At 38.9% G+C, this 13783-nt stretch overlaps 1 protein-coding gene across 5 annotated transcripts in view; it reads left to right on the top strand.

Annotated features, from left to right (window-relative positions):
* The window catches only part of GPBP1 (GC-rich promoter binding protein 1), a 44358-nt gene that overhangs the window by 28859 nt on the left and 1716 nt on the right, over positions 1 to 13783 (top strand). For 4 of the 5 annotated variants that reach the window (XM_075488304.1, XM_075488307.1, XM_075488306.1 and 1 more), the window contains exons 6-12: positions 206 to 429; positions 1090 to 1156; positions 3610 to 3794; positions 4623 to 4763; positions 5242 to 5406; positions 9630 to 9814; positions 13272 to 13374. In XM_075488304.1, coding sequence (XP_075344419.1) covers positions 206 to 429; positions 1090 to 1156; positions 3610 to 3794; positions 4623 to 4763; positions 5242 to 5406; positions 9630 to 9814; positions 13272 to 13374 — 1070 coding nt within the window. Of the gene's footprint in view, positions 1 to 205; positions 430 to 538; positions 558 to 1089; positions 1157 to 3609; positions 3795 to 4622; positions 4764 to 5241; positions 5407 to 9629; positions 9815 to 13271; positions 13375 to 13783 lie in introns of those variants that run through there. The other variant, XM_075488308.1, reaches the window with a different exon arrangement.

The following is a 13783-nucleotide window of genomic DNA, read 5'->3' on the forward strand; positions in this document are numbered from 1 at the left end:
TAATGTTGGACTACTTGCCTCTTTCTTTGGCACTGTCTTATAAGATTCTTCCCTGCCGCTTCTGTGAATGAAAACTTAAGTTTACTATGCTATCACATGCCAGAGTATACAGCTGCTGACCTAACTTATCTAACAATTTTGCAGAAGTAGAATATTCTATTAAAATTGTTTGTAATTACATTTCTTTAAAATTTGAAAATCTAAGGGCATTTTGGGAGAAAAGAGAAGAATGGTTGGCGTTCACAAGGCAGAAATGGTACAGAAAATATAAACCATCGTGGGGGATATCATGGCGGAGGTTCCCGTGCTCGTACCAGCACTTTCCACTGTGGAAAAGGCCAAAGACTGCATGAAAACGATGTACCTGATAATGAAACTGGGAAGAAGGAAGACAAAGAAGTACCCAAACAGTTTGAGGCGGAGGATTTTGTAAGTTAATTGTAATAATAATAAACAAGGTTTCATTGTTTCTGCAAGTGCCATTTTGTCCATTACAAGCTACTTCATGAGATTTCACCAGTTTCAGATCATCATATAAGGGATCACCCTTCCCATAGGTAAGAGGGTGTTAGTCATTTGTCCACTAACTTGTTTCTCCTTTTATATCCAGTTCTTATCATTATGTGTTTATTATTGTCACTTAAGTGTTTAAGTGAAACTACAATTGGGTTCCAGCTTACTGTGGTATGTGTATGTATTAAATTCTACACAGTTACCTTACTGGAAATCTGAAGTACTAACAAAGTGATCTTTCTGCCAATGGCCCTTTGAGATCCCATGCTTCAACCTGGAATTGTAGGATGTAAGAGGAAGGGTGAACTTCCTCTTTGAAGAAACCATACATCGCTGTTTTTTGCTTTCTCTGGACAGTTCATGTAATGGTATTGACTGATGCCTGAGATGTTTTGTTGGAGAAGAGAAACAAGTGAGCATTGACCTATTTGGGTTGCAGGGGGAAGTGTCTAGTCTGTCTCCATTTAAAAATCTTTGACAGCAGAGGTCATACTGCTGAATATCGTGATTCTTTATTTCATTGGTCCCAGAATTCAAGACTTATTTTTTTTAAATAATGATAAAACTTTATTTCAGCCATCTTTGAACCCTGAATATGAGAGGGAACCAAACCAGAATAAATCTTTAGCTGCAGGTGTGTGGGGTGAGTATTTTTGATGTTTTTAAATGTAAAAATGTAGTGGAGATCTGAAGTTGTTTTATTTGAAACATAGGATTTTTTTTTTAAATTAAAAAGGTATAGATTTAAATTATAAAGGTATAGATTAAATTGAGGAAACTTCAATATTATTACAATGTAAGTATCTTTTTGTTAGAGTGGTAACAATTCTATTTGAATATCAGTCTGTAGGTCTGTAGATGCAGCCACAACTGGGATTCTTTCCCAGAATAACTATACATCTTTTTTGTAAAGATGTCAAGAATTTATCTTCACATTTATTTTCAAGAGGAAGTGCAATGAAGGTGGGACACCTAAACTAGTGATGTGATTGCTAGCTGAAGACTTCATAAAAGAACACTTCTGAGTGATTAGAGCTGTTGGAAGAGTTTGGAGAGAAACCTAGGAGGGCTGAGAAGAGTAGGTTAGCTTGCAGAGGTTTAAGGTCTCTTCCTGGAAGCAAATGTCTTAAGCTGTTGGTTATCTTTACAAATTACTTGTAACAAATCCAATCCTGAGAGTGGGCTTTGAACTGAACTATAGTCTGGGATTCTTTACAGATGTCTTACCTGATTAAATTTGGCTACTGTTTTACAATTCTGTGGGCTTTATGTAGTCGATTGTTCGACTTAAGAAAGTGGCAGCTTTAGACTGCACAGGTTTTAAAGTAGTAAACTTACTCAAAATAAGAACTTTTCTTTTATGAAGAAATAACTTTTAATTAAGCATAAAAACTACTACTTAAACTGTTGCTAATACAGAGGTCTGAAACTTGTTGCTCATTTTAAATGGTACTTTAATTTGCTGATTATTCTTCTTGTATATCCCGAGGATGTTTTGCACTCTTAGGTAACACTAGATGTAGGCCAGCCCCTCAATATAAATATCTAATTGCTAAGAACTTTTGCTAAGAACTTTTGCAGGAGCCTAAACAATTGCTTTCTACTTTTGTGTGCTTAGCAGCTTTCATGTGAAAGTTAGGAAATACAGTTATCTTTCAATAAAAGAGTAACAGTAACTAAATTCTTTCCTAACCAAGTTGGGAAAAATTACATAGCAATTTGGGTGTTTTACAACCTTTGCAGCACTCTGGCTGTGGCTGCTGCATGATGTGGCTCAGTTTGATCTGAAGCAGGGCAAGCTTTCCAGGCTGTTAGGATATCCCTCTTCACAAGCAAAGGAAGGAACAGTTCTGTTAGCTACATAAAATCATAGAATGGTTTGGTTTGGAAGAGACCTTTAAAGATCATCTAGTCCAACCTGTAAGCTACAGTGCAGTGGCTTGTTACAGCTTACAGGTTGGTATCTTACTTTATTATAGCTCTGCTATTGTAAACCTTGTTTTGTAATTGAAAAACTGAAATTAAGGCTATTATTATTCTCTTTCAAAGGAAACAATATTCAGGACAGGAGGAATGTTACCATCCCCTTCTAATTCCTGTTAAAAATGTATGCTTCTGTTAGATTCCGTTGTACCTTGTGTATATGTGATGGGAGCATGCGAGTATTGTGAAAAGTCATTTCATAAAGTTTAATGAGAGCTAAGTATACAGTTATCACAAATGTTTTGTAACATCTACCTGCTAAACAAGCTAAAGTCACTTATGCTTTTAAGATAGGTTTTTTTAAATGTAGGATGCGGTGACTCTGGCCATGAAGTAGCAATGCTTGCAGGGAGAGGAGGTAATCTTGGAAAAGGCTGTCAATGCAGCAGTGGAATGCATGTGCAAAAAAATAAAGTATTTTTTTCACTTTTTGACAATTTTAGAACTGTTTTTAATAGGTGTTCTTTAAAACTGCTAAATGTCAGTTACTTAGTATGACAGCTGACTGTATGTCTCTTAATTAGTTGGAATTAGTTAGAATTCCAGCATTTAATGGAAATGTTGTAAGCTTCAGATGTTCTTTTATGCCCATCTGAGGCATGGAGATAGAGAAACTGGTCATTGCCTTGGTCTAGAGTAGTGCACATCTCTTGTCTCATGATTATAGAGCCTCGATGTGGAGCATTTGGCTCTAAACTGCACTGTTAATAAAAATATAAGTAATTATTATTTTAGTAACCTTAAAGGGAAATATGAAAACCATAATCTCTTTTGAAGATTAGGTAACTATCAACAATTAAGAGTATTTGGATTTTAGATTTGCAAACAAGAACTGTGTAGCTGGCTTCTTTGAATAATATCTTTACTTTCCGAAAGTAAAATTCCTGCATTGCCAAGTGAAATATTTTACAAATGGTGATTGTAGAAAATGGAACAGAACCTGTGTTTATCCAGGTTTGTACAGTGTGTTATTTGTGGAACTAATACTGGACTAAGTTTCTGATTTACCCCTATTTGCTCTGGACTGTATGGCTATCCAGCACGTTATGAACTAGAAACTTAAGACTGTGTACACATGCCCACATATATACATGCACTTCTTTTTTTTTCTAGAGTACCCTTTGAATCCTAAATCTAGATCTCCAAGAATGCTGGTCATTAAAAAGGGCAGTACAAAAGAGCTGCAGATATCTGGATTCCCGGTAGTAGGAAGTCTTCATTCACAGTCAGTAAGGAATGGAACTGGCACAAGTGTTTATAAAGGATTGGTCCCTAAACCTGTGACTCCACCCGCAAAGGTGAGTCCTGGATACTGGTGGCATGAACAACATGCTGAAAAAAAATCATGCTGTAATTCTGAATGTGCTTATTTCACCCCTGAGAGTACTGTTCCTAGAGTATTATGTTTTCAACTCTTGCTAAGTGCAGCACACCCCAGAAGTGAATGGAAACAACTTTTTCTCATTTTTCTTTTTAAGCTATACTGTAATTGGATCTCTCTCTGTTTCTCATTTACGTTTTGTGAGAAGTGCAAGAGCTGTCCAAGAGAGAGTGAAAAGGATGTTTTTAACTTAAGGAATAGCAGTGTCTTTTGTATGTAAGATTTTAACAGAAAAATAGATACCTAGTGGAGAGATATAGTTGGCACAAGTCCACCTTCAGAATTTATCCCAATTATTGACAGAGATGACGTTGCAACCATTAGTGTCATTCTCGTCCCTTTCCAAATGTGACTTTCCATGTTCATCTCTTGAGTTTTGTTTCAGGAATTTTTCTGTGCTCCTGAGAGCATATGATGCAGTAGTTCTTAATTCTCTAACATTGTACATTAAAAACAATACTTTCAGCTGTTGAAGACTCATATTTTGATTCCTAATACCTCAAATATGAGGGTCTTAATTGTTTTGAAATTTTAGTCTTTATATAAAAAGTGTAAACAGTATTTGTGAGTGGATGAATTGCTCATAAGCAGTCCCTTTTCCACAAGAACACAGAACACAGGTGATTGCACTAAATTGTGATTGTAGTTATGATTTGCTTTTGCTTAATCATTCTTCTGAAAATTCCTGAAAATAATCCTGTTGTAGTTAATGACTCTTTAAATTTCTGTTTAAATTTTTGTTTAGCCTACACAGTGGAAAAGCCAAGCAAAAGAAAATAAACTTGGGAATCCATTTCCTCATGAATCTGCATATGGTGTTGGCAATTTCAATCCTTTCAAATCAACTGCTAAGGCATTTACTGTATCACAAAATTCAGTGAAAGAGGTAAAGCAATGTCTGTAGTTTTTTATCAAATTATAAAATGTTTACTTTGGTTAGATAAGAGGATCAGTTTTATGCAGAATTGTATTAAATAAGTTTTTTTGGAAGTTAATGTGTGAGAAATATGGAAGACACATCACTGTCCTTTAAGTACTGCACAGTTTGCTTTGTAGGTTTGATTTGGAGTAAAAATGGTGTATTAGGAAGTATAACCTGAGAGGTTTAAACTTCAAAACTGCTAATGGCGTGATACACTTCAGAAGTGCCATTGTTTGTTAGCAGTGCTCCATAAACCTGCATCTGTGGGTTTACATGTAAGAACTGTATATACTGAACTACAGATATCTTCCCTCTGCTTTTGATTGTGGGTGTATGTGAAACCTGAAACTACAGGTGCCAGGGAGTCTTTTTGTCTTTCATTCGAAGTTTTCTAAATGAATAAACTTCTAATATTCTTTCTTTCTCTGACTCCCTACATTAGTGTAATCGGTCAAATTCTTCATCTCCTGTTGACAAAGTTGGTCAGCCTCGTTTAACAAAACTGACAAGAATGCGGACTGATAAGAAGAGTGAATTTTTGAAAGCATTGAAACGTGATAGAGTAGAAGAGGAACATGAAGACGAGAATCATGCTGGGCAAGAGAAGGTAGTTTTGTTCATACCTATTGTAGATCCAGCAGTAGTAGTTTTCAGATGGACCATAAACTACTTCTTATTTTGCTGCAAACAGCTGTTAAGTCATGGTCTTGGATCTCTAAATGAAGGAAAGGAGTTACATTTTGATGAATCTAAAAAAATTGTTCCAAGTACTAGTCTTCCTCCAGTGCTTTGTAGTAGTTTCTCTTTTTCTTTCTGCAGTATCTGTTCATACATGTTAATAACTCAGGTACATCTGCGTCTTTAGCAACAATAAAAAGAATAAATTAAGCATAGTACACTAACCTAATCATAGGATCGTTTAGGTTGGATATGACCTTTAAGATCATCAAGTCCAATCGTTAACCTAGCACTGCCAAGTCCACCACTAAACCATGTCCCTAAGCATCACATCCACACATCTTTTAAATACCTCCAGGGATGGTGACTCAACCACTTCCCTGGGCAGCCTGGTCCAATGCTTGACAACCCTTTCGGTGGAGACGTTTTTCCTAATACCCAATCTAAACCTTCCCTGGTGCAACTTGAGGCCATTTCCTCTCATCCTATCACTTGTTACCTGGGAGAAGAGACCGACCCCCACCTCTCTACAACCTCCTTTCAGGTAGTTGTACAGAGCGATAAGGTCTTCCCTCAGCCTCCTTTTCTCCAGACTGAACAACCCCAGTTCCCTCAGCTGCTCCTCATAAGACTTGTGCTCCAGACCCTTCCCCAGCTTCGTTGCCTTTCTCTGTGAACACAGTATTTGAGGTGTGGCCTCACCAGTGCCGAGTACAGGGGGACAATCACTTCCCTAGTCCTGCTGGCCACACTATCTGATAAAAGTCAGGATGCTATTGGTGGTCTTGGCCACCTGGGCACACTGCTGGCTCATATTGAGCCAGCTATTGACCAACACCTCCAGGTCCTTTTCTGCTGGGCAGCTTTCCAGCTGCTCTTCCCCAAGCCTGTAGCGTTGCATGGGGTTGTTGTGACCCAAGTGCAGGACCTTGCACTTAGCCTTGTTGAATCTCATGCAATTGGCCTTGGCCCATTGATCCAGCCTGTCCAGATTCCTCTGCAGAGCCTTCCTTCCCTCAATCAGATCAACATTACTGCCCGACTTGGTGTTGCCTGCAAACTTGCTGAGGGTGCACTCAATACCCTTGTCCAGATCATTGATGATCAGACCCTGATCATCAGGTGATGCACACAGCTGGCCCCAATACTGAGCCCTGGGGAACACCGCTTGTGACCAGCTGCCAACTGGAGTAAACTCCATTCACCACCACTCTTTGGGCCCTGGACATCCAGCCATTTTTTTACCCAGTGAAGGATACACCCATCTAAGCCCTGAGCAGCCAGGTTCTCCAGGAGAATGCTGTGGGAAACCATGTCAAAGGCTTTACTGAAGTCCAGGCAGACAACATCCACAGCCTTTCCCTCATCCACTAAGCGGGTCACCTTGTCACAGAAGGAGATCAGGTTAGTCAAGCAGGACCTGCCTTTCATGAACCCATGCTGGCTGGGCCTGATCACCTGGTTGCCCTGTACGTGCTGTGTGATGGCACTTAAGATGATCTGCTCCATCAGCTTCCCTGGCACTGAGGTCAGGCAGACAGGCCTGTAGTTCCCCACATCCTCCTTCTGGCCCTTCTTGCAGATCGGCGTCACATTTGCTAAATTCCAGTCAACTGGGACCTCCCCAGTTAGCCAGGACTGCTGGTAAAGGATTGAAAGTGGCTTGGTGAGCACTTCCACCAGCTCCCTTAGTACCCATGGGTAGATCCCATCTGGCCCCATAGACTTGTGGAGGCCAGTGTTTCATACCTTGGCTGTTAGTTATTAACAATTACTACAAAACAATTAATGGAAAAGTTTGGTTCTGCTTCTCAAACCATTTCCTTTGTAATTAGAGCATTTAGCTAGCCAGAAGTTATCTATTCTTGGTCTAGTCATAGAAGCAATAGTTCAATTTATGCATACATAAAGAACCTGGTTTTACTTTCTAATTGAGAACTGGAGGCCTATACGGTCTGTATATAATATACATCAAGTTTCTTTCAGTCTGGATCAGTTTATGTCATGCTTGGCTGGCACCAGAGAGTATTTGTGTCAGTGCTACCAGCCACCAACAAGCCATAAGCATAGTTATCATACATAGTTCAAGTGAAGATAAGTATTGTATTATTCAGGATGAGGTGATTACAAGCCTGTTCACTGTAAATGAGTGGTTTAAAGTGTTTTAACATTATAAATTAAAAATCAGCTAGATAAATGAGTGGTTTTAAGGAAGGTTTATTTGGATTCAGAAACGTGAAAAAAGAAAGAGTGCCAGTGTGCATTTCTCATAAAAGTAAGATTGAGTTTTCTGACCCTGTTCCTATTTCAGGTAGAACAGAATTTGCTGTAATGGGACTGTACCACTTAGCTGTATGTGTGTGTTAAGAAAGGTCTGCATCTTTCCATTTAGGCATTCTGTGGCTGAGCACCCTGAGATGGGTGTTGTGGCTAATGCTGTTCAGGTATGTTTAAAAAATACACAAATATTTTGATTTAAGATTAAAAAGATACTGGGAAACACTGTCTTGAGCTTCAGAATTCTGAAAATAGTACATGAACTTGCTGGGCGTTTCTGTTCCTGAAATTGTCTTGAGCTCATAATATCTTTATGATGCATCTGTCAGATGCATTTGCTTATCCCATTGTACACAGCTGATTTTCAGAAGCAAGTGTATTTAAAATAAAAAAAAAGAAACGCTTTTAGTAGTGGAAATTGTAATGTCCTTGGCCAGATGTGTGTAACATGTAGCCTGGAGTAGTTGTTGGTAAGTGCATGCTTCCTTTTCCCTGCCATTGCTGTTACACTAACAGGTGTGAAAAGATGTTAAACAAATCATGTAACTAATAGTTGTCCTACTTCCAACATTTATTTTAATGCTTATCAGTAGAAGACACGGTGTGCAACTGAGTGGATAGGGGGATAACTGCACAACAGTCTTCTATAACGTGAACCTGTTGATGGAATTTTAAGGCCTGCAGTAACAGATTTCACCTCTGAAATAATGAGGCAAATCATAACCAGCAGCTGAATCATGCTTGGCAGAAGCTATTTTGCCCTATATATATTAAAATTGTTTAATATTTTAAAGAATTTTGTTTGATAATCTGAGATGCATTCTTCAGGTGTATGATTTACCAGCTGAATGTGGTTCACTGGGGTACTTGTTTTTAAGAAATTCTTGCTGAGCATTCTAAAATTTCTGGAAGCAGACAACACTGTGAGTGGGAGGGAAATGATGATGATGGTCTTGATCCTGGACCCTGAAGTACAGTTTCTTACAAGTGCAGAACTGGCTGATTGAGTGATTGCCTTCTGCTATGGATAATACTGTTATATGCCCAGTTTAGGGATTTTGTTGTTAAAAGGGTGTTAACTAGATAACGATCATACTCTCCTCTTTGTTTTTACAGTTGGTAGGACTTCTGTGGCTATTTGGCTCATTACTAAATAAGAATTACGGGTTGCTGAATGAGTAGGATAAAGAGATACATCTCTGGTTTATAGGATTAAAGAGTTTTTAATATTTGAGTGAACCTGAACAGTCTGCTTTCTAAATAATCTTTCTTCCTAGTTCTTATTTCATGGCTGGTAAGTTACAGTTGCTGTTAACAGCAGCCTGAGAACCTGTAGTGAGTGCATGTGTGTAGGGGAAGTTGTTGTCTGAATTTAAAGGGCAGTATCCAGTCTTCCTGAACTTGTGGCAGATGAATTTGCTGGTTGAGGTATGGTGGCTGTGACCTGCCTCTTACAGTAAGTAAACTTGAGAACTCGAGTTTTCAAGCTTCTGCTGACACACACGGTTCTGATATTTAATTAGGAACATGGTTTGTAAGTTCAACAGATAACCTATTTTTTCTGTAAGTAAGAAAGGCAGCTTAAATAAGTTTGAATTTTAAGATATGTTTGAAACTTTGTAGGAAAAAGTTTGAGGCAGAGCATGGGAGTTACTTTCTACATTACTTCATCAGTGGCATAACTTAAGATTTCTGTAGTATCCAGGTATTGCAAACTCTAGAAGTATGAACAGAATTACCCCCGAAGTAGTATAGAGTGTCTCCATTTAAACTTAATTTAAATTAAATGGAATCACTGAATTGGAGCACTTGCAGACATTTACTTATGAATGGAATTTACTTTTAAACTTTGTAATATATAATTATTTTTAACAGGATGATGGGTCCTTTAACTTGCATAACAGCAACAGTCCTCATCATGAGAGAGATATAAACCGAAACTTTGAAAATGACATTCCGCAGGAGAATGGCAATGCTTCAATTACATCTCAACAGATCATTCGATCTTCAGCTTTCCCTCAGGCAGATGTCCTTTCAAGCTCACTTGAGGCAGAGCATAGGTATGTACTTTATATAACAGAAAGAGTGTTCCTTCATGGTAAGTGAGCATGTCATAAGTTCTTACTAGTTCAGAAGTCAGAATCTGGAAACTGAGAACACATAAAACATTTAATGAGTACTGTCAAAGTTTAACTTCTAGACATGTACTAATTTAACATGGAATATACTTTGTTTCTACTAGACTCGTGTACTGACTTGAGCTTGCTTTACTAAAAAATTTGATGTATTTCCTTATGTGCTGGTTTCGAATGGAATAGAGTTAATTTTTTCCATAGTACCTAGTATGGGACTATGTTTTGGATTTGTGCTGGAAACAGTTTTGGTAATACACGGATGTTTTAGTTACTGCTGAGCAGTGCTTACACAGAGTCAAGGCCTTTTCTGCTCCTCACCCCACCCCACCAGCGAGGAGGCTGGGGGTGCACAAGGAGTTGGGAGGGGACACGGCTGGGACAGCTGACCCCAACTGACCAAAGGGCTATTCCATACCATATGGCGTCATGCTCAGCATATAAAGCTGGGGAAGAAGAAGGAAGGGGGGGATGTTCGGAGCGATAGCGTTTGTCTTCTGAATAAACTGTTAGGTGTGATGGAGCCCTGTTTTCCTGGAGATGGCTGAACACCTGCCTGCCCATGGGAAGGAGTGAATGAATTCCTTGGTTTGCTTTGCTTGTGTGCAGCTTTTGCTTTACCTATTAAACTGCCTTTATCTCAATCCATGAGTTTTCTCGCTTTTACTATTCTGATTCTCTGCCCCATCCCGCTGTGGGGGGAGTGAGTGAGTGGCTGTGTGGGGCTTAGTTGCCAGCTGGGGTTAAACCACGACACCTTATAAAGAAATAAAGTGAACTGCATAGTGACTTAAGTCCTCTGATTTTCATCTGCATGTCTAGGGGGAACAATGCATGTAATTGCTATTTGTATTAATAATACTTCAAATGCTGCATCTTATGTAAAACTCCAGTGAGTTTCTCCTCATTATTAAAGTAATTAATTATTTCTGTAGGTGAGTAGTTGACACAGTCAGTGATACCACAGGACAATGCACTGGAAAGGGAGAAAGTAACTTCAAAAAAGGATTGAAACAATTCTAGTATCTCATAAAAGTAACTGCAGTAGCAACTGGTAGAGATGAGAATGTTGCTGCTGGGAAATCACAACTCTGTCTGGAGATGAGCTTGTTGTGAGCTCTGTCAGCTTCTTACTGTTTCTGGCAACTACAGAATTGCAGTGATAGATTAGGTAGACTTTTTTTTTAGTGATAGATTATATGTATACATTGGACTAGAGAACTTTACCTGAAGAGGAAACTTTCATGACCTCTTATCACTCATGAGTATGAAAAGTGAAATGCACCCTGCTCTGTTGCTTTTTTTTTCCCACCGTTGGCTATGGAGACAGAAATCTTTGGCCACTAGAGGCTGCTGCTGACGATTTTTTGACTAGAAGATAGGAGTCAAATCTAACTCTCATTTTTCAATTCAAATGACGCGGAATGGCCTTCATAGGATTTCTGGGCAAGCGTCTTTTCTTTGTGGTATCCCAGAGAGAGGCTGTGTCTCCGTACTGTCCCAGCCCTTTGGCTGTGACCTCTGCATGCATGTAGACAGATGTTATGGTAAGGCTTTTTGTGGTAAATTGGACTTTAAGTGACCGGCTTAACTCACAAGATACTTGTGCGTACCTAGTAACAGTATTGGCCCATCTTGTACAAAATATATTTTGGGCTTCCCTTCTGCTGGGGAAGTTTTCAACATTCAGCCATCCTGTTGGTGTCAAGTTTGCTAATCTGAAGTGTAATTTTTTTACTTAGTTCACACTTCTAACCATTCTACAAGCCTAGTGTTCCTTTAAAGGGACAGCAGTCCTGCTAACTTTAGACAATGTTGCTTAAAACTTAATTAACCATTGCCCTAAATTTTATTTACATTAACAGGAGCTCTGTAACTATTCACTTTATTGTACATAATACTGTTAACATCTTAGCTTGCTTGCAGTAAAACTTTCTAACTCAAATCACTGTTGCCAAAAATATAAATATCATTGAACTGCATTTGGTATTGCGAGTCTCTTTCTGTATGTCTATACAAATGCACATATTGTCTTAAAAGAGAGTTTTGGATGACTTGCATATTATTTCTCTTGCTTCCCGAGGATTTAATTGTTCCTGGCTGTCACATTGTCCAGTTTGGTCTAAATACTACAGAGGATGTCATTTCCATTTCTGTTACTGTCCTGTTAACTTTTTTTTTTAAAACAGTAGTGCTGTTCTCCCATTCTCCTTCTACAATTTCAGGCTTTTATTATGGTTTTAACAACAGTCATTGGTGTCATTGGTCACCTGCAAGTTTGCCCAGTGCACATCCATTGTATTGGGACCTAGAGTTCTTTGTGGGGAGGGTTATGCTGAAGGGTGTTTTTTGCTGACATCTGGCTAAATGAAGTACCTGGCACATGACATCAACTGTGAATTCGTCTTACTTCCCTGTTTTAATATATTCACCATTCATCAGCTCCAAGTGTCAGTTTCTTGTGTCAGTTCTGGCATATAGTTTAGAAACCTCTTTATTTTTTGTGAAATAGCTTTAACCTCCTTTAACATTTAAGGCCAGCAGGCGCATGGTTTTCCTTTTGGCAAAAAGTTTGCAGCAAGAGAACTGACTGTCTTCATTACTAAATGTCATGGTGTCTTCACCCTCAGATAACCCCTGTTTTCACAGCATCTTCACATGTAAACCCACTTTATTCCTACTCAGATACTGCTGTCCCACTTTTGGCACTAGCTAAAACATGTTGACTGTTGCATCTTTGGGTATCTCAAGGTCAGCCACGAGAGGAATCTGCCTCTCGTTTCTTTTCTTCCTCTCCTCCCAAAACTCACTCCTAATTGTAGTCTGTGCTGAAATATCAGCATCTGCCGTTGGGTGAGACTCAATTGCAAAGAAGCCTGTCCTGGCTCTGACATTAGCATGTGCTAGAAAAAAGAAACTATATGAGGCCATTGCATCCTGAATTGGTTCCCATAGAGGGACACCACCAGTATTCCTCATGGCTGCTCTCTTATCCAGGAAAACCTGCAGATTCCCTCAGTGTGAGTCTTTGTCTCTTCATACGGTTTTCAAGGGAGTACACTGCTGCTCCACCAGAGCACAGGAAATACATTCTTACTTTTCCACCTGACACAGATTTCTTGCCTTAATTGAAATGGAGGTACAGTTTTTACCACATGTGGTGGTAAAACAGGGTCATCTGTGAAGGACCTGAGGACTTCTCAACTTCTATGCTTTATATATCTTTTGTAAGGCTTTTAACCTACTTTTATATAAGAATTTGTTTTAAAAAAATATGGACCGATTAATCCATTTGTTACAGATCTTTACACATACATGTAGGCAGAGCTTGAAATGTCTGAGTGTGTGTAGCAAATTCCTTAACGTTGTCCTTTTTAATTTAAAGGTTGTTAAAGGAGATGGGCTGGCAGGAAGACAGTGAAAATGATGAAACATGTGCTCCACTAACAGAGGATGAGATGAGGGAGTTCCGAGTCATTAGTGAACAGGTAACGCTAAGTTAATGTTCTGTTATGAACTTGTAGTTGGCTACTCTAACTGCCTACCTTTGAGGAGGATCTGCAGTAACTTTGATGATTAGGGATGTTGCCGTTTCAGTACCATTTCAGTACTGTGATTTTGGAAGAATAGTTGCTTTAAAAAGATAGGGGACTGGTGCTTATTGTAGGTAAGGCCTATTCTCAAAATATCAAGGATAGGGTGAGGGAGTGCTTCTGAGTAGTTTCAGCATTGCTGGTAGTAGAATTGCACAGGCTTTCCAGCTTCTCAGCTTAGCCTGAGGAAAGGGAATTTTCTTTCAAGGTTTTTATGCAGTTTCCTTGTTTCTCCAAAATCTGAATTTTTCTCTGTTGGAAATTGAGAGACATTTAATTCACTAGTAACAAAGTCTGAAAAGGC

The sequence above is a fragment of the Mycteria americana genome, chromosome Z (genome assembly GCF_035582795.1).
Source record: "Mycteria americana isolate JAX WOST 10 ecotype Jacksonville Zoo and Gardens chromosome Z, USCA_MyAme_1.0, whole genome shotgun sequence".
Classification (NCBI taxonomy): domain Eukaryota; kingdom Metazoa; phylum Chordata; class Aves; order Ciconiiformes; family Ciconiidae; genus Mycteria; species Mycteria americana.